General features: G+C 34.6%; 1 protein-coding gene across 1 annotated transcript in view; it reads left to right on the forward strand.

Moving 5' to 3' along the window:
- LOC145999967 (ionotropic receptor 40a-like) overlaps window positions 1-21,820 on the forward strand; it is a 68,008-nt gene that overhangs the window by 25,995 nt on the left and 20,193 nt on the right. Inside the window, exons 10-12 of the mRNA XM_083137261.1 lie at window positions 1,971-2,099; window positions 2,226-2,326; window positions 4,397-4,562. Coding sequence (XP_082993387.1) covers window positions 1,971-2,099; window positions 2,226-2,326; window positions 4,397-4,562 — 396 coding nt within the window. The remainder of the gene's footprint in view (window positions 1-1,970; window positions 2,100-2,225; window positions 2,327-4,396; window positions 4,563-21,820) is intronic.

Raw genomic sequence — 21,820 nt, forward strand, 5'->3', positions numbered from 1 at the left:
CTTATTTTTTTTTCATATCTTGCACTGTTATGGAGATATTTCCAGTCAAAGAATGTCGTACCCTTTTCTGCAAGGATTCTAAGCAATTATTTTATATTGCCAGATGCTGGTCATAAGACCCACAGAAATTTTGAGGTGAACGCGTTTTATCTCTTGATACTGTTAGGGCATGCCTAAAGAAAGGAAAAAATATTGGGTAGACATCTAGCATACCGGGCCTACGTTTTCTAGGGGCCCATAAACTCAAGATGGCTGCAGCTTCAGCACGCACCAACAAATTAAATCGATCATAACTCATTAAAAATTTGTTTTTGACAATTTTGCATAGAAACATATTTTGTTCAGAATTGAAAACGGGACTAAAAATACTTCTACAGTTTTTTTCATACTTGCACTGTTATGGAGATATATCCAGTGAAATAATTCAGTACCCTTTTCTGCGACGATTCTAAGCAATATTTTACACTTTACTTGACATTACGGCATATAAAGGGCAAATAATTACTGCCTGTGACACTTTGTTGATGCCTACTATTGTGGCGCATGACCTTTGTGGCGTTATACGTCAAAGATGGCTACCTCTGAAGACATTAACAAAGAACATCGACCATGTCTCCTTATCTGCTTCAGAAGTTCGTTTGGTTTTTGAATGAAGGGAATACATGTGTATGGAGGATGCCTTCATTTTGAGGCATGCAATCATAGGTAAAATACTAGGTGTTTTGCTGGACAATGTGTCAAGAGAAGGTACATCGCGTCTGGAATCCAAGATGGCCGCCACGGAGGTTCTGAGCATAAAATACTGTCCATATCCTGATTTACAGTTCGTTTATCAGATTTTTCCAGAGGTATTATCTGTTAATAAATAGCAAGTGAAAATATATTATTATAATTTTTGTAACCACAGTAGTGTCCAAATGTTAAGCATGACGAAGATATGAGAAAATGTGTTATTGGTCAGAACTGCACAAAACATAGTGAAAGTTAATCAAAACGTTACATGAATTAAGAAGTGTTTTTAGTGTGAAGACAAGAAGTCCAAAATAAGAAAATTGAAGATGGCTTCCTTAACAAGAAAAAGAAGTTTGTATGGGGCGTGATCATCCCAAACAGCTACACATCCTAGTAACGATGTAAAAAAGATTATTTGCATAATTAGTTACATCCCTTTTGTGACTCTAAGATTCCCTAGTATAAATCGAGTCACACACTATATATATATATATATATATAGGATATACGTATATATGTCTGTGGTGGGGTGAATCAAAATTATCATCTTGATAACCACTATCTACATATTGTATTACAATACATACTGAGGTACAACTACATGCAGTCGTGTAATTTACGGACTGAGGATACATGTAGCCTACTTTGCACTCTCCGAAATACAGTCGTTTATATGCCACTAGTCTACAACAAAGATTAGAGATGATACCGGACAGACATACTTTTAAAACTCAACACGAGAACGAGACTAGACATTCGATACGAGATCGAGATTTTGTGTCCGAGACTAAGTCTCGTTTCAGACTTGAGTATGACAGTTGAAAGATTTGAACCAAATATTCTTTACTATGAGAGTTCTTCAGATATACTAAGCAGATACCTGCTTGATAATGTATATAAATCATATAAAACATTTAACTTAATCCATTCGTTATAATAATGAACCTGTACAGTGTGGTGTCATACATTATGGCTGCAGTTTCTGACAAGTTTCTCGATACCATCATTGCTTGAAATATAGACCAGAACACTTGGCGTCATAGACAGTTGGCATAAACCTATAAGTGAACGGCACGAAATTAGACCAGTCAAGGTCACGCCACCTATCTACACTGTTGCCAATAAGCAACAATTTCAACTTTCAAAAATAATTGTTTTTTAATAACAATGTAGCCTTTATATCAATATTTCATGCATTGCTAACATAATGCTTTGTTTGACCTTCTATGCTCCTGCAGGCGGTAAGGAACCAGGGTCCAGCTACAATGCAAGATTCCTGATTGCTCTCTTCTGGATTATAGCAACGTACGTCATAGGTGACGTTTATTCTGCCAATTTGACGTCACTTCTGGCTCGCCCCGGTAGAGGTAAGAACAAGCTGCTATGACTTACACTGCAAACTTAATTGGTTTCACATATCGTGCATGTTTTCGTATTTTTGTTTGGTTACTATTCACCTGGAATGTCATGGAACCAATTGTTTTATATTTCAGAGAAACCTATCAATACGCTGGAAGGACTGTATGAGGCGATGGTCAAGTGGGATTATCAGCTTCTTGTAGAGAAACACAGCTCTTCATTCGGTATATTGCAGGTAATTATGAGTACAATTAACTGTGTGATGTATTACGAACGGTAATTATGAGTGCAAATAACTATGTGATGTAGAGAAACGGTAAATATAAGTGCAATTAACCATATGATGTATTACGAAACTGTAATTATAAGTGCAATTAACCATATGATGTATTACGAAACTGTAATTATAAGTGCAATTAACCATATGATGTATTACGAAACTGTAATTATAAGTGCAATTAACCATATGATGTATTACGAAACGGTAATTATAAGTGCAATTAATCATATGATGTATTACGAAACTGTAATTATGAGTGCAATTAACCATATGATGTTACGAAACTGTAATTATAAGTGCAATTAACCATATGATGTATTACGAAACTGTAATTATGAGTGCAATTAACTATGTGATCTATATGAAACAGTAATTATAAGTTTATTTGTTTGCGTTTTTGTTTTAAGTCCACTACATGCACCGATAGGGTAATCGGAACTGCACCTACAGTATACAGAGGGATCCGCACCACTATGTTCTTCCACCGGATGTCGAACCCGGAACCCCTTGATTGCAAGGCAACGGCGTTACTAATAGGCCATCGGGGAAGCCCGTAATTATAAGTGCAATTAAGTAAAAAGTAAAACATGTAAAGTGCTCCCCTGTGTTTTACACCACGCCTTGAAGGCGTATAGGGGGTGTGGAGTTAGTGCAATTAAGTATGTGACGTATTATGAAGTGGCAATTGGAATGTATTACGAAACTGTAATTATGAGGGGATTTAACTATGTGATGTATTACGAAACTAACGCTAAATGTGATTGGCTAGTCACTGGACAGAAGTCGTGGCTAGAGTTTTCAGCGCCATGGCCCCTGTTACAAATTCGCTGTAGAAATATTCTCAACCATTTTTAATGGGTTTAAAAATTATGCTAAAATATTTTCGAAAATGAGATGAAAATTACATTTGATGGAAAATTTAGTGTTGTGCATTATTAACTAGTACTACCTACTCGTAATAAATCTTACTTTTCAAGAAGAAAAGGAAAGAACAACGACATAAAGCAAATATAAACAAATTTTGAATGAACGACCAGGTGAGAAAAAGTCTTATTCTCAAGTTCTCACAAGCAAAACACAGAATCAGAGGTAACTAAAGATCCAAGAAGCAACACAGAAACTTTCTATTAATATCTATTAAGGATAAGGACTCAAAGTATGTACAGGAAGTGATAACAGAAAAATTTAACCTAGCAGGGAGCAAAATGAAACTCATGAAAACATAAAAATTTACCAAAAAAGTTATAATTTTATAGAGATAGGCAAAAGCAGACAGACATTAAATCATACTGATTCAACAGCTGATACTGTCCTAATTATCGACTATATACTTGTGCTTAAAAAGGAATATTAAATAAGAGAAGAGATTTATAACAAGGTTCAGTCAGGCCCATTGGTGCAAAATATCAGCCTTCTTATTCCTACTGTTTACAATCGGTCACAAGAGATATAGCTGTAGTGAGTAAATAATTTTCTATTCTGTCCCATGCTAGCGAGGGCGCCAAAGAAGTCATGAAAGAAAAAGTTAGAAAAGGATAATTTCGAAGGAGCCTCTCGAAAATATTAACACCCAATTAGATTAATATTTTTGTCGCCTTGCAAAAAAAAACACGCTTAGAAAAATTTCCTTGCTTTCCTCATTCGATACAAAACCATTTCTATTATCCATCTCAGGTTTATATTAACAATATAAGAATAATTTCTTTCCACGTACCTGCAACAGGTGAAAAATTATAGTTTGAGAACTTAAACCGCGTTTGATATACTTAAATGAGCACATAATTTTGTAATAAAATTGTTCATACTATTGCTAAGACTGGTGTGTATTCATGTCACCACAGAAAATTTAGTAATTGCTCTATCATGTAAAAATTAGTAAAATGTTCTAATATTAATACAACTATGGCAAATACTAAAAAGTACATCCATATAAAGTCTGTAGTACCACTCTATTTGGTGATAGTATAGTAAAACGAATTACATTTTAAATACAAATGTTCATAATTTTTAACCAATTCTTTACAGAACGGTACAGGTACGGAATTGTACAAGAAGCTATGGGATTTGATGGTGAAAAGAAGGCAACATCTTATAGATACGGTAGAGCATGGAATGAAGAAAGTGAAAGAGCAGCATAAGTACGCTGTGATTGGTGGAAGGGAAACACTTGTGTATGATGCCAAGAAATTCGGTAAGTCTGCTTTACTCAAAATTATTTCGTCAAATTTGACCTTATGTGAAGAACGTAACCGAAATGTAATGATGAATGAAATTTTGTTGTTTTGTTCCTCTTGAAGTTCCGTTGCCTTGACTTCTATTTTGTCTTTTTCCCCTTTTCCTTGGCGTTCATATTATCTTGCTGTGGTTTCCTCTGCAACTGTTGTTCGAGGAGCATTTTTGAGCATTGTTGTTTTAAGTACACTTTATGCACAGATAGGCTAATCGGGAGGCTTCAAATGTAACAAAAGATGAAGGAATATCAATCTACAGAAATATTCTAACACTAGCGAGAATTAAATATTCAATATTATAACTTGTAGATGCTAACAATCTTACTATTATCAGTTTGAAATTGGTATGTGCGTATATGTTTGGAAACTTGTGATGTTAAGTTTTGGACGGTTAGTTATATTTATTAACTAAAGAATTCGAATAGAAATTTCAATGCTGACAATGCCATCTATCCTTCATTTTAATACCGTCCTTCACAAATGCACTCAGGACAATTTTGAATTTCTCTAGGTCTTAGGTAGTGACTTCAGAAGCACTCAATGAAATTACTACAATTTACAATCTAATCTGCAAAACAACCGTACATAGTGTATTGCATCTTGACTTTTGGCCTTTGTCTGGCTTGTCTGCAAATTGGTATATAAGTTATAGGAATTTGAAGGTTTGTTTAACGATTCCACAACAACGACAATTTTCTATTGACTATACACAGAAATGAAACACATAATGGTTCAACAAATTGTAAGGTTTACAATACAATTTGTAAATATCTTGTTGGGAAACGTGATGGTAAGAGACCTGTAAGAAGACCAGGACAATAATGAAGGAATAACGTTGAGATAGACCTAAAGGAATTTTCAGAGGTAGAAGAGATTGATTGATTGATTGGATTAGTTTATTTTAGTTCGCTTTTCGCTAATTGCGAAGTTGGGGAGGTATAAAGATCAAGTCACACCATCATAAAAAATGGAAACAAAAACAAGGGAATGTAGGGCAATCTGAAGCTAACTTTAAAGCCCTACGAACGAAATTAAAAGCGGAAATAAACAAAGCTTACCAAAACTACCTTAACAGCTGCGAAGCTAATCTGACTCGCGACCCAAATCTCTTTTGGTCTTTAGTTAAGAATTAAAGGAAGAATCCACCAGCCCAACCAACCAAACTCAATGGTGAACCTATTGATAATAATAACATCCAGAATGTTTATGCTACATATTTCTAATCTGTCTTTTCCGCGGAACCATCCTCTTACGAAACCACACGTACGAACGCGCTCCCGAAATCCCAACTTAGTCTCTTAAGCATCCCAGAAATCTCCCTAAAAGAAATCGAAAAAGCCATGAAGAAACTCAAACCAAAAAGAGCAGCTGGACCGGACCTAATCCCCCCCACGTTATTAAAGGTTGCTCAGAGGCGCTCAAGTTCCCTCTCCACACCCTCTTTAATTTAATCTTGAAAACAGGAAAATTCCCCGCAAGTTGGAAAACGACGGAGATTTGTCCAATCCCCAAAGCAGCAGATAAGACAGACATAAGTAACTACAGACCAATCGCGAAACTGTCAGCTCCAGCTAAACTCTTTGAGCAAATAATTTATAATCATATTTACTCGCATGTCAAACCTATCCTTTCTCCACACCAGCGTGGATTTGTACAAAACTGTTCAACTGTGACTAATCTCGTCGAATTAACAAATTACGTTCCGTCAACTATTGACGATAAAGGACAAGTCGATGTAATGTACACGGACTTTTCAAAGGCCTTCGACACGGTACACCACGATACTTTAATTCAGAAACTAGCTTACATCTGCCTCTCCCCGCAACTTATAAAGCTACTTGCTTCATATTTACAGAATAGACGACAATATGTCATGCACCAAGGACTAAGGTCCTCCTATTACATAGCCAGCTCCGGTGTACCCCAAGGTTCGAACCTAGGCCCCCTGCTGGACTTGATTTTCATTAACGATTTACCAGACGCACTAAAAACTCCGAAAAATTCATCTTTGCTGACGATGTCAAAATTTTTAAACAAATTAAAAGCGATCACGACTGCACGAAATTACAAGACGAACTTAACGAAGTACTTGATTGGTGCAAGAACAACAAGGTTAATCTCAATCTCAAGATATGCAAAGTAGTGTCATTCACACGTAACAAACATCCCATCCAATACTCATATAACATTTCCGACGTAGGGCCTCCCCGATGGCGCAGTGGTAGCGTCCTCGCCTTGTAATCAAGGGGTCCCGGGTTCGATACCCGATCGAGGCACATAGTGGTTCGGATCCCACTTTAAACTGTAGGTCCAGTCCCGATTAGCCTTACTGTGCATAAAGTGGACTTAAAACACTAAATCAATCCAATCCAATCCATTTCCGACGTAGAAATCCTACGAGAGAATACTGTAACTGATCTTGGAGTCAGTCACATTTGACAAAGCTTTAAATTTCCAGACACACACTGCGCGCATCCTCAGTGAAGCGCACAGGAACCTAGGATTTGTGATGAGAATGGGTAGCCAGTTTAAGAAAAAGGAAACCTTTTTGCTACTTTATTATACCTTTGTCAGACCAAAACTTGAATATGCCTCAGTCGTTTGGGACCCGTTATTTATAAAGGAAATCGAAAAAATAGAGAAACTCCTAAATAAATTCTTAAGGTATTTAGTATATAAATTAGATGGCATTTATCCAAAATTCACTTCGGGTGACATCTTACGCAACATGCTGAGTGTCCCGTCCCTTGAAAAAAGAAGACAGATGCACCAGTTAACCTTCCTTTCGAAACTTGTCAATGGAAACATTGACTCCTCCGCACTTCTCGCAAAAATAAACTTTTATGTTCCATACTCAAAATTAAGACACAGAAATTACCTCTTTAAAATTTCACGCGGTAGAACCAGGATGGCTGAAACGGATCCCATGGGGAGGATGTGCGCGTTGTACAATATAGTCTCCAATAATACCCCTGACATTGATCTATTTAGACCTAAAAGCAAACATATTATGTGAACCCTGTATATAATATCATTGTAACCAAATATGTTGTATACTTTATGATATACCTCCCTTGTATTATATATTGTTGTTATGTAATGATTATTCTGTTCCGTTTTATACGTAGTTCTTTTCTCCTTGTCTTTGTTGTTTTCTCTTTCCAATTCTTAATTACTTGTTTTGTCAATATGTATGTAAACTGAACTCGGTTAACCTCAAAACACTGTAACTGGGCATTTGCCTGTAGTGATTAATAAATAAATAAATAAAGGGTGAAAAGATGAAATGGATAATCACAAACATAGGGTGTTCCGGAAGGAAGCGGCAATACTTTGGGAGCTGGTAGTATGGGTGATTCTAAGCAAAAAAGTTAATATGAACATAGGTCCAATTTTGAACCATAACGGAGATATAAACAGATTTAAAAATGATGTAGGAAAACGTAAACAAAAACAGTAACAATTAAAACATGGCAATGTAATGGTAATTGTGTAAGTAAATACGGGAAAGGACATGCTGATACTAATCTTTATTGCATGAATTTGTGGTGTAGCAGTAATTAGTACACGATAATTAAGTAATGAAGCAAGCAATAAATGTAGAAAAATGAAATGTTAACACCTGCTGGTCAGTACTCACATGAAAGAATATAAGGAGGGAAAAGACCACAGAAATGATAGCAGGTCACAGCAGATTCTCAAAAATACCACCACCAACATCAATGCACTTCTGAGCACGTCGGAGAACATCTTGTGTTGCACTACAAATGCGAATGTGCAGTTCATCCCTTGTATTTACCCTTTCTCGGTAAACCTCCTGCTTCAAACACCCCATAAACAGAAATCAAGAGGGGTTAGGTCGGGAGAACGAGGTGGCCACGGAACCAGACCACTAACACGACGACGACAACGACCAATCCATCGATTTGGGTAGGTGGAATTCAGATGTTGAATGATCAAGCGACTGCAATGAGCAGGTGCTCCGTCATGCTGCAAGATGAGGTTCCGTCTTGTGTGCAAAGGAACATCGTCTAACTGGTCCGTCAAATCATTTTGTAACAGATGAAGGTACCGCTGTGCATTCATGCATTCATGACGGATAATTGGGCCAAGAAGAATGTCGCCAACCATGCCACACCACACGTTTATGGAAAACCTGTCTTGGTACCCTGTGACAAGGGTTTCGTGAGGGTTGTCCCGAGCCCAAGTGTGTCTATTACGGGTATTATTCACACCAGTACGAGTGAAGGTCGCCTCATCAGTGAATAAAATGTATGGCACTTGTACTCCATGCTGTAGTAACCAATGACAAAATCGACGTCGGGAAGCGTAATCACCAGGACGTAAGTCCTGCACTGGTTGGTGGTGAATTGTTCCCCATGTAATGTCCGCCACACACGAGTATGTGGAATACCCAAACGTGTTGCCATTCGTCTGGTACTAGTGGTAGCACTTTGTTGCACCGTGGTAAGTATTTCCTCCTGTTCGTCAACAGATTGTTTGGTTTCACGTTCGGAAGTCACTTTAGCACTGGGAAGTGTTCCACGCTCTCTCAATGCACGAAACGTATTATTAAACACTACCTTATTTGGTGTCCTTCGTAAAGGAAAACGCCTCCTGTATTCTTCAACAGCCGCGTGCGCACTTCCATTGCAAAACCCGTACACAAACACCATGCCCGCATACTCCTCATTCGTGTATGTCAGGCGCGGTTGGCCCTATAGCGCACAGGATCAGTGAACCCCCAGTAATATACGATAATCACCTCGAGAATGAACAATAAACAATGTCTTTACATTTTCACATTATTTCGCTAAAAATTCTACACAATAAGTCATGTATTTGTGCCCGTAATACGGTGAACTCTTTTGCTGAGAAGAAGAAACCGCGAATCGGCCGCCCTGATACAGACCCTCAGTTGAACCCCCACAGGACAGCTCTTGCCATTGTGAAAGCTTCGTGCGGGAGCAGAAGCTCGAGGAGGGTATAGGACAAAATACATGGGAGGTGAGATTTGCAGAACCTATGTTCAACCCAACGGTCATGCGCAGTTCGTTCTCTCGCAGAAGGCGCGGGACAAGGCTCCGATCTCGCTGCTTCCTCCCTTCCAGTGTTGCTGTGTGCAGTTCAAGTTTGAAGCGCACACATTACATATTCAATATTCTCTTTGTATCATTTTTGTACTGAACTTCTTGGAATAAATGCAAAATTGTGGCAGAGATGGATGAGTGGAAACAAATAAAAGCTGGAATTAGATGCGATGAATTAAAATAAAGGAGATACATTACCAAAATAGCTCGTGCATGCATTCAGAGGTTTTTCCTTAAAGGTGGAAACACTTCGGGTTCGCGAGAGAGAAAGAATGGCGCGAAGACGTGACTCGCTGTCGCTCGGTGTCAATCGTCTCAAGTTTGTTAGTTTTTGAAGTGCTTGGATACTTGTTGGAAAGTATTAAGTGATGCTGCGAGTGAATCGAGGGATGGACTTTACCTAGGTTATGTCACATGATGCAGTGTAGGCGTTGCTGTCCGCGCAGGTAAGAAATGACCGATAGAAATGCACGTAATTAACGTAAACGAACTTCCTTGTCCACTGAAAAAAAGCGTGTGCTGGTCGACCAGCCCCAAATTCGAACAAAGCTATCTTGTATCAATGAAAGGGTCTCAGGTTCGATTTCTAGTATGCGCATGCCATTAGTTGCCATTTCCCTTTAACAAATGTAGGACCAGTTCTGATTAGTCAGCATGGACGTCCGGAAGGGGAAAAGGGGGCCGCTCACCATGGAAATTGAATGTAAACCAAAAATTATATATTACACGCATATAATTTAATTTCAGTCACAGTAATTTTTGGTAAGTATTATAAAAGCGTTGCAGTAACTTCAGACTGAAGGACTGTTTTTTGCTCCTCCTGAGGAAAAAATATATTACTTGCCCCTACTTGAGGACGTCCATTCCAACAAAACTCAACTTTTTTCATAAAGGCACAATTTATTGTAGTTTCAGCCCTAAATTTATTCGCACACCCCTAATACAAAACCTTATACTCCCATATAAAAAAAAATCTGGACAAATCTTTTAAGCCCGCCCCCATCCTTTTGTTAGGCGAAGGAAGTTTATTTTGCGGAAACTGAATATATGTCACATGACTTCAGTGAACCCCCGGGTAAATAATGCACGAGCCGCGCCTGGTGTATGTAGAAGCCATTTGACGGTAACTGTCTGTGAACTGCTACGGAAACAACCCAGATAACAGCGTCTCACAAATGTGCACGTGTTCCATGTACACAATCTCTCACACAGCACTGCAGGTAAGACGTTCGATGAGTAACTGTGTCACGTGTGCTGCCACCTGTTGGCAATCTTGCGAAATTGTCAGGGAACGTTATGGTTTACTATACTAAGGGGTCGTGGTAGCTCGGTCGGTACGGCGTTCCACTACCAATCCAAGGGTCGCGGGTTCGACTCCCGACCGGGGAAACCCGGAATTGTTCTGACGGTGGAAGAGGCTCCGGCGTCTATCCAGCGTCGAATAACATGAGTATTAGTAGAGGTTGAATGAGATAAGCTCAATCACTGCGTGGGTGGTCTTTAATTTGCACGTACTTATAACTAATTTGCACGGGTTTTAATTAATTTGCATGTACTTAGAATTTATTTGCACGTACTTAGAATACTTTACATTTATGTATTTGCATGTTTATAACTTTTTATGAATATATATTTATTTATTTTATGAAAAATATGTATATAGAAGGTAATTAGAGGTACTAAACGCTATGCATATGGTTTTATATTCATTACTGCAAAGTATGTAATGTATGAAACTATAATAATTAATGTTTATAGTATTGAAAATAAGTTTTCTATGGTTTATGAACAGCTATGAACGGTGGTAATGGGTGTAGGTACAGGTTCAATTACGATTGGGGACGGTCCCGGTACTCGAACCCGCGATATGTAATATTATTAATTAGTACTATGCAATAATTGCATTATATTATGAAACACGTTGGTTTCACACGCTAGACAGAATACTGTCTCAGAATTTCGACTCCGCTCTGATGCCAGACAGAGAGAATGAATTAATATTCCGCGCAGGTAGACGAGAAAGGAATTTGGGGAGTGTGCGTTCAAGGTCAAATGACGTCAGAACGCCAGGACAAAGAAGGAACCCAATTGACCAATCAGAGAACGCGTCGGTAGGTTTTCAGAACCGGTTTTTTCAAGGTTAACCAGTACGCAAGAACAGGGGAAAGCTATGCAATACTGTACGGCAGGGGAGGATTTCAACCAGACAACAAAGGATGTCTGGAAATGCGAAGCAAGGGTTAAATTTTTTTAAACTGTGCGTCGCTTGCATGCTAGAACATGTTTCTGTCAAAGTAGGCCAAGGTTGCCCAGTACACAAGAACAAAGGATGTCTGGAAATACGCAGCAATGGTCAAATCTCTGAAGCTATGCGTCGCTTGTAGAACTGGTTTCAGCCGCCAATTAATATTCCGCTCAGGGTTGCCCCAAGGCACAGGACGCTTTAGCGCAGGTTTTTTTTATCTGTACTATGAAGAAGGGAGAGCTCTCAGGGACTGGGCCTACAGTTTTCACCATTTGTTTTTATCACGGGGTAACGAACCTAGGACCTTTTGATTATTGATTTAGGTAGTACATTTATGTTACTGTGTGCTATTTAACTTATTATTTTACAATTTTATACCTATTTTTAACCTAAATAACACTATTTGTACTATTCAGGCAACATTTTTTATTAAATTTCGGACTCACAAAGACATTTTTTCAACTTTTAAATTATTATTTTACAATTTTATACCTATTTTTAACCTAAATAACACTATTTATACTATTAAGGAAATATTTTTAGTTATATTTTCGACACACAAAGTGTGTGTTCTCAACTTTTTATCTGTTTATTTCACAAGTTTAGGCTTATTTTTACCAAAATAACACTATTTGTACTATTCAGGAAAGACTTTTAGTTACATTTTCGACACACTAAGTGTGTGTTCTCAACTTCTATCTGTTTATTAGGCTTATTATTACTCAAATAACACAATTTCAGCTGTTCAGGCAACATTTTTTATTAAATTTTGGACTCACAAAAAGACATTTTCTAAACTTTTAACTTATTATTTTACAACTTTATGTTAATTTTTTACCAAAATAACACTATTATACTATTCAGGCAACATTTTTTATTAAATTTTGGACTCACAAAGATATTTTTACAACTTTTTAACTTATTATTTTACAATTTTATACCTATTTTTAACCTAAATAACACTATTTGTACTATTCAGGCAACATTTTTTATTAAATTTTGGACTCACAAAGACATTTTTTTCAACTTTTAACTTATTATTTTACAATTTTATACCTATTTTTAACCTAAATAACACTATTTATACTATTAAGGAAAGATTTTTAGTTATATTTTCGACACACAAAGTGTGTGTTCTCAACTTTTATCTGTTTATTTCACAAGTTTAGGCTTATTTTTACCAAAATAACACAATTCAATCTGTTCAGGAAAGACTTTTAGTTACATTTTCGACACACTAAGTGTGTGTTCTCAACTTCTATCTGTTTATTAGGCTTATTATTACTCAAATAACACAATTCAATCTGTTCAGGAAAGACTTTTAGTTACATTTTCGACTCACAAAAAGACATTTTCTAAACTTTTAACTTATTATTTTACAACTTTATGTTAATTTTTTACCAAAATAACACTATTTATACTATTCAGGTAACATTTTTTATTAAATTTTGGACTCACAAAGTGTGTGTTCTCAACTTCTATCTGTTTATTAGGCTTATTATTACTCAAATAACACGATTTGAACGTGTTTTTTATTACATTTTGGACACACACACACACTTACACACACACATACACACACACACAGATATATTTTCCAAGTTTACAGGATTATTCTCTAGTTTACTCAAATAACACAATTTAATCCAGTCAGGAAGGATTTGTTATTATATTTTGGATGCACAAAGATATGTTTTCAATTTTTTACTGATTTTTTGCAGGGTATGTATTAATTTGTATTTATTTTGTTTTGTATCATATATACATTTACAAATTTTTAATTTAGAGTTTAGTATTTATTTAATTTTTTTTTCAAAAACACTAAAGAAAAAGTACTTTTAGCTAAAATGTAAGCCACAGAATATATTATTATTATTATTATTATTATTATTAGGGTTTATTGATTTCCACTATGCTATTTTTGGTTCTGTATTTCTATATGTATTTATTTAGGTCAGGTTACGCCTGCTACGTAGGAAAGTTTGTTTATTTTAGAGTTTGCTGAGTATTTTGTTACTGTTGTACTAGGTAAAGTTTTCTAAATATATCAGGAAGGGCTCCATCCATATACTTTTGTTTTTGCTGTTTGGAGATGATGCGATCAGCATCACTCTCCATCTGCTTTTTATCTTATGTACCCAATATTATTTTGAGGCTTAGTGAATTCTAGAGCCTATTTATGCAGGAGAGAGGGCTTGAAAATGTTGATCTCAGATAACCCACAACTATTTGTCAGAGTATTTTAAAGGATATTTTATACTTATTATGGGCCACTAGAATATCTAAGCTTGCTTAATTTTAATGCCTGTAACGCTGTTATTGTATTTCTAGCTAAGTTTTACTGGATAAAGTACACGAAATGTTTAACATTTCGACTATTTGCCTAATTTTTAGTGTAACGAAAATTATTGTGTGTCTATAAAGACTGAAATGCCTTTACCGAAGGGTCCACAACTGGATGCTTACCAACATTGTTTCTTTTTTAAAAATATATATATAACCATTTATCAATATATTCTCAATTCACAGGACAAGACGAAGTTCACAGACGACTTACTATATGGACCATAGGTCCACTTGCTAAATGTTTTTCTATGCTAGAAGAATAATTTAGCCTTATAACCTTTTTCAAGGTATTTTTAAGTATTACTGGATTTTTTGGGTGCATCAACATTTGGGTTATTTCCATTTGGCTTATTATACGAGGCTACAATCACTATTTGAACACTGAAATCCTCTGATTGAAACTAAAAGCTTAGGCTGTAACTAGGGATTTAGTATGTATATCGACAATTTATAGGACAACACGAACTTTACAAAGGATTGTAGGTGATGTAGGCCCACACGCCAGAGCTTTGTTAACCTGCAAGAAGCATTTACAGCTAATGCTACGAGGAAATGAGGTTGATTTTTTTACTGTTTCACAAGAATGCTATTTTTTACACACCCAATATTTGCTTTTTCAAGTGACTACATGTACCAGAAGCACTTACAGGCCAACTCTAACTAGACTTCGACTTATTCTATATCAGGTGCTAAATTTATAAAGAACTATGATTGTGTATATTTCTGAGGAAGTACGCAAAAGCAGATTACCCGATTAAAGTATCTGAAAAACATATTTTTCTATGCAAGTATATTTTTATTGACTGGATTATTTAACAGATCAAACAGGAAGACTGCAAAATTCATTAAATGTAGTTCTATAGTATATGTGGTTTCAGAGATATAAAAAGAACAAATATAAGATTTAGCTTTTTTTGCTTATGAGGCTAATCGCGACGCTAAGGGTAAATGGCGAGGAAATGTAATGGAGGAGAAACAGTCCCAAAAGTTATGGGCTGCATGTAAGTTAATACCACAGAGATATTACAGTAGGTGTAGGTTCTTCCACCAGAACATTTCTAGCATAATAATACTGGTTATGCTGTACTGTTAGCTAAAAATGCTGTAATTTGAGAAACTTAAAAGCTTATTTGCAAAATTTTAAGATAAATAATAATCTGTTAGACTGTAAACATATTTTATATCTATTCTGCACAAGATCCGATGACAAAATTTAATAATTGTAATCGCCCAGACAGGGACTCGAACCCTGGACAGATAGGTTAAAAGCCTAACGCTATACCAACTAAGCTATCTGGGCACAAGGTATTCTTTTTTGAAAAGTTTGTTATGTTAAGAAATATATTGAAACAATTGAGAACACTTTTGATCTGGTTCGACAGAGAAGGAGACAACATTTCCAATTTTGTACAGACTGGGTGTATTTTCCACTATAGAGGCCTTCACTATATGTAATTCGAAACGCTAAATTTCAGCTAGCTTCCAAAATTGAGGTAAAGATTGTGTTTGGCGAGATTAACAAGTTACAATTATATCCAGTTACGGACAAATAAAGCTAAAACTCTCAGATTTACTGTACGAGCCAAGCTTTAGTAACATTTTCTTCACTTTAGTACAAATACCAAAGAAATAGGTATATTTTATTTATAATTTGACAAAATGTACTAGTATTTAATTCACAAAGTTAGGTAAAAAACAGTATTTTTTAAAAATATTGTTACTGCCTTCAAATTTTATGTTATTTACCCACTAACAACTGGTTTACACTGTTTGGCATCCTTTAAATAGGAAAAGAAGGAATTATTTGTTTAGTATTTTTACTACTTTATATTTATTTAAGAAAACAATTCTACAGTTTAACTTAATTTTTAACAAATTGTTACTAATTTATATATCAAAGTTATGTTATTTAGAGTGTATGAAGGCGTATAAAGTTAATATTTGTACTTATCAATGCAACTAACAATTATATTCTACACACAAAAGATGATGTTTACAGTTAAATTACTTGAATCAGAGAATAATATTTTACAGTAATTGATTCATTCAGCACTAGTCAGTACTTTTATGCATCAGAAAGTTTTCTTAATTTTCTATTACGCATGCTATTTTGGGTTATTCTTAAAATGTATTTCTAAGGCAAACTGGTTTAATTTTCTGCTTATAATGCAAAGTTGACATAGTTTTCGCACAATGCATTGTACATTTGTTATATTCACTATTTACAAACCAAAAATTTACGCTTATTTAATGTATAACTAACTAACTCTCTAGCCTTTTTAAACCCGAAGGTTCATGGCTGCAGCAACACATGCCTTTCATCTGTCCCTGTCCTGAGCAAGATCTATATACTCCTTTCCTTCCCTACCAATTTCCTTTAGGTCCATCTCTACATTAGCCCTCCATCTTTGTTTTGGTCTTCCTATTGGTCTTTTACCATCAGGTTTCCCAACAAGAATCCTGTATACTCTTCTTTCCTCTCCCATTTGTACCACATGATCTACACACCTAAGTCTTCTTGATTTAATCATTCTAATAATATCTGAACATGAATACAAATTATGTACTTCTAAATTATGTAACCTTCTCCACTTATCTGTCTCCTCATCTGTTTTAGGCCCAAATATTTTCCTAAGGATTTTATTTTCAAATACTCTCAATTTATGTTCCTCTTTCAATGTAAGTGAGCAAGTTTATTTACTGTATTTAACCTCTATTTCTTGTAATTAACAAACGAATCTAATTACTATGACATGTTAAATAGCTTATACTGTAGTTACTATATCTTTTTCTATCAGCTTATTTTCAAATTAATATTATTAGGTATAGTCTTTGATTTATAACTATATTGCTTTTTTATCAATTTATCTAAGAGTACACGCAGACAAACATATGTGTACACATTTTTATGTATATAGATATGCCTTTTTTCAATATTTTAGCATGAAGATTGCACTTTAGCTATTCAAGCAAGGGTAGGAAAGGTAGGATTTCTGAGAATTTGTTGCAGGATTATGTTGTCCAAGTACAGATGAGAACTGAGCTGGGAGACTGTTTTGAGCCTTTTTCTGAGAGTTGCATGTGAACTGTATGTAAATTGCGCACTATTGACTGTGCATGCTTCTAAGTTTTGCTGTTATTTTCCTTCAATTCTGTGAGACTGTAGAGAGTTTTCTCTTTTCAAGTAGTGTTCTTATTGATTGTATTTGTATATGTTTTGGGGACTTAGCAGTTTTATGTTATGGGGCAGTTTGTTGTAGAATATATTTACCTGATTGTTTTGAGATATTGAGTGCTTGCTGTTCTAGTTGTAATTATCTTTTCTTCTTGTGTTGTGTATTTGACTATATTTTGACCAAGTTCGTAGTATTTACAATAATTGTTATTGACTTGTAGTTGTATGGAGTTCTCCTTGAAAAATCCTTTGCAAGATGACAAATACTTTAGTCTGAACATTATTCTTAGTGTTCACTTTTGAAGCCTTAGTATTCTGGTAGTATTATGAATGTAGAGGTAAATTAGGCTGAAATGTAGGCATTTTTCTGATAAATTATACTCACTTAGTTGTTTCAGCAGGTAGAAGTTGCATGAAGGTTTACTGCTGATGATGTTAATTTGATCTTCTTATGTACTACGTATGATGTAGCTTACTTGAGTAATTGGAATTTTCTACTGAAAAAAAGGATTGCTTGTCTATTTTATTCCTATGTTGTTGAGTTTGTCCATAAGCAAGCCATGTTTTTTACTCTATCCTATGCCTTGGAAGAATCTAGATATATATATTGTGTTTGCAGTTTTATGTTTCTCTAAGGTTTCAGCTATGTAGTTTTTAAATTGTGCTGTGGGTGTGACTATTGATTTCTTTTTCTGGATGCCATGTTGGTTTCTGTGTATTCCTTTTGCTGCTTGAATTTGACTTAGGTTGTTTGCTTTTTTTTCTTAGATCTTTATTTGTTTATTTGTTCAGTATTTTTTATTTTTTAATATTTTTTATATAAAAAATTCAAGATACATTGTTAAAATCAAAGTGTGTTAAAATTCAATTTTTCAAAGTTAAAGTTTTAAAAGTACAATTTTATAAAATTAAAAGTTATAATAGTACATTTTTGTTAGTAGAAGTTTTTATACTAGGGTAAATTATTTTGTTGTTAAAGTAAAATATGTTAGTTAATGTAAAATTAGAGTAATTAAAATTCAATTTTTCAAAGTTAAAGTTTTAAAAATACAATTTTCTAAAATTAAAAGTTATAATAGTACATTTTTGTTAGTAGAAGTTTTTATACTAGGGTAATTTTTTTGTTGTTAAAGTAATTATAATTCAAAAAATAAAAAATACTGAACAAATAAACAAATAAAGATCTAAGAAAAAAAAGCAAACAACCTAAGTCAAATTCAAGCAGCAAAAGGAATACACAGAAACCAACATGGCATCCAGAAAAAGAAATCAATAGTCACACCCACAGCACAATTTAAAAACTACATAGCTGAAACCTTAGAGAAACATAAAACTGCAAACACAATATATATATCTAGATTCTTCCAAGGCATAGGATAGAGTAAAAAACATGGCTTGCTTATGGACAAACTCAACAACATAGGAATAAAATAGACAAGCAATCCTTTTTTTCAGTAGAAAATTCCAATTACTCAAGTAAGCTACATCATACGTAGTACATAAGAAGATCAAATTAACATCATCAGCAGTAAACCTTCATGCAACTTCTACCTGCTGAAACAACTAAGTGAGTATAATTTATCAGAAAAATGCCTACATTTCAGCCTAATTTACCTCTACATTCATAATACTACCAGAATACTAAGGCTTCAAAAGTGAACACTAAGAATAATGTTCAGACTAAAGTATTTGTCATCTTGCAAAGGATTTTTCAAGGAGAACTCCATACAACTACAAGTCAATAACAATTATTGTAAATACTACGAACTTGGTCAAAATATAGTCAAATACACAACACAAGAAGAAAAGATAATTACAACTAGAACAGCAAGCACTCAATATCTCAAAACAATCAGGTAAATATATTCTACAACAAACTGCCCCATAACATAAAACTGCTAAGTCCCCAAAACATATACAAATACAATCAATAAGAACACTACTTGAAAAGAGAAAACTCTCTACAGTCTCACAGAATTGAAGGAAAATAACAGCAAAACTTAGAAGCATGCACAGTCAATAGTGCGCAATTTACATACAGTTCACATGCAACTCTCAGAAAAAGGCTCAAAACAGTCTCCCAGCTCAGTTCTCATCTGTACTTGGACAACATAATCCTGCAACAAATTCTCAGAAATCCTACCTTTCCTACCCTTGCTTGAATAGCTAAAGTGCAATCTTCATGCTAAAATATTGAAAAAAGGCATATCTATATACATAAAAATGTGTACACATATGTTTGTCTGCGTGTACTCTTAGATAAATTGATAAAAAAGCAATATAGTTATAAATCAAAGACTATACCTAATAATATTAATTTGAAAATAAGCTGATAGAAAAAGATATAGTAACTACAGTATAAGCTATTTAACATGTCATAGTAATTAGATTCGTTTGTTAATTACAAGAAATAGAGGTTAAATACAGTAAATAAACTTGCTCACTTACATTGAAAGAGGAACATAAATTGAGAGTATTTGAAAATAAAATCCTTAGGAAAATATTTGGGCCTAAAACAGATGAGGAGACAGATAAGTGGAGAAGGTTACATAATTTAGAAGTACATAATTTGTATTCATGTTCAGATATTATTAGAATGATTAAATCAAGAAGACTTAGGTGTGTAGATCATGTGGTACAAATGGGAGAGGAAAGAAGAGTATACAGGATTCTTGTTGGGAAACCTGATGGTAAAAGACCAATAGGAAGACCAAAACAAAGATGGAGGGCTAATGTAGAGATGGACCTAAAGGAAATTGGTAGGGAAGGAAAGGAGTATATAGATCTTGCTCAGGACAGGGACAGATGAAAGGCATGTGTTGCTGCAGCCATGAACCTTCGGGTTTAAAAAGGCTAGAGAGTTAGTTAGTTATACATTAAATAAGCGTAAATTTTTGGTTTGTAAATAGTGAATATAACAAATGTACAATGCATTGTGCGAAAACTATGTCAACTTTGCATTATAAGCAGAAAATTAAACCAGTTTGCCTTAGAAATACATTTTAAGAATAACCCAAAATAGCATGCGTAATAGAAAATTAAGAAAACTTTCTGATGCATAAAAGTACTGACTAGTGCTGAATGAATCAATTACTGTAAAATATTATTCTCTGATTCAAGTAATTTAACTGTAAACATCATCTTTTGTGTGTAGAATATAATTGTTAGTTGCATTGATAAGTACAAATATTAACTTTATACGCCTTCATACACTCTAAATAACATAACTTTGATATATAAATTAGTAACAATTTGTTAAAAATTAAGTTAAACTGTAGAATTGTTTTCTTAAATAAATATAAAGTAGTAAAAATACTAAACAAATAATTCCTTCTTTTCCTATTTAAAGGATGCCAAACAGTGTAAACCAGTTGTTAGTGGGTAAATAACATAAAATTTGAAGGCAGTAACAATATTTTTAAAAAATACTGTTTTTTACCTAACTTTGTGAATTAAATACTAGTACATTTTGTCAAATTATAAATAAAATATACCTATTTCTTTGGTATTTGTACTAAAGTGAAGAAAATGTTACTAAAGCTTGGCTCGTACAGTAAATCTGAGAGTTTTAGCTTTATTTGTCCGTAACTGGATATAATTGTAACTTGTTAATCTCGCCAAACACAATCTTTACCTCAATTTTGGAAGCTAGCTGAAATTTAGCGTTTCGAATTACATATAGTGAAGGCCTCTATAGTGGAAAATACACCCAGTCTGTACAAAATTGGAAATGTTGTCTCCTTCTCTGTCGAACCAGATCAAAAGTGTTCTCAATTGTTTCAATATATTTCTTAACATAACAAACTTTTCAAAAAAGAATACCTTGTGCCCAGATAGCTTAGTTGGTATAGCGTTAGGCTTTTAACCTATCTGTCCAGGGTTCGAGTCCCTGTCTGGGCGATTACAATTATTAAATTTTGTCATCGGATCTTGTGCAGAATAGATATAAAATATGTTTACAGTCTAACAGATTATTATTTATCTTAAAATTTTGCAAATAAGCTTTTAAGTTTCTCAAATTACAGCATTTTTAGCTAACAGTACAGCATAACCAGTATTATTATGCTAGAAATGTTCTGGTGGAAGAACCTACACCTACTGTAATATCTCTGTGGTATTAACTTACATGCAGCCCATAACTTTTGGGACTGTTTCTCCTCCATTACATTTCCTCGCCATTTACCCTTAGCGTCGCGATTAGCCTCATAAGCAAAAAAAGCTAAATCTTATATTTGTTCTTTTTATATCTCTGAAACCACATATACTATAGAACTACATTTAATGAATTTTGCAGTCTTCCTGTTTGATCTGTTAAATAATCCAGTCAATAAAAATATACTTGCATAGAAAAATATGTTTTTC

Source organism: Lepisma saccharinum, chromosome 16 (assembly GCF_977018435.1).
Source record: "Lepisma saccharinum chromosome 16, izLepSacc3.1, whole genome shotgun sequence".
In the NCBI taxonomy this organism is placed as follows: Eukaryota; Metazoa; Arthropoda; class Insecta; order Zygentoma; family Lepismatidae; genus Lepisma; species Lepisma saccharinum.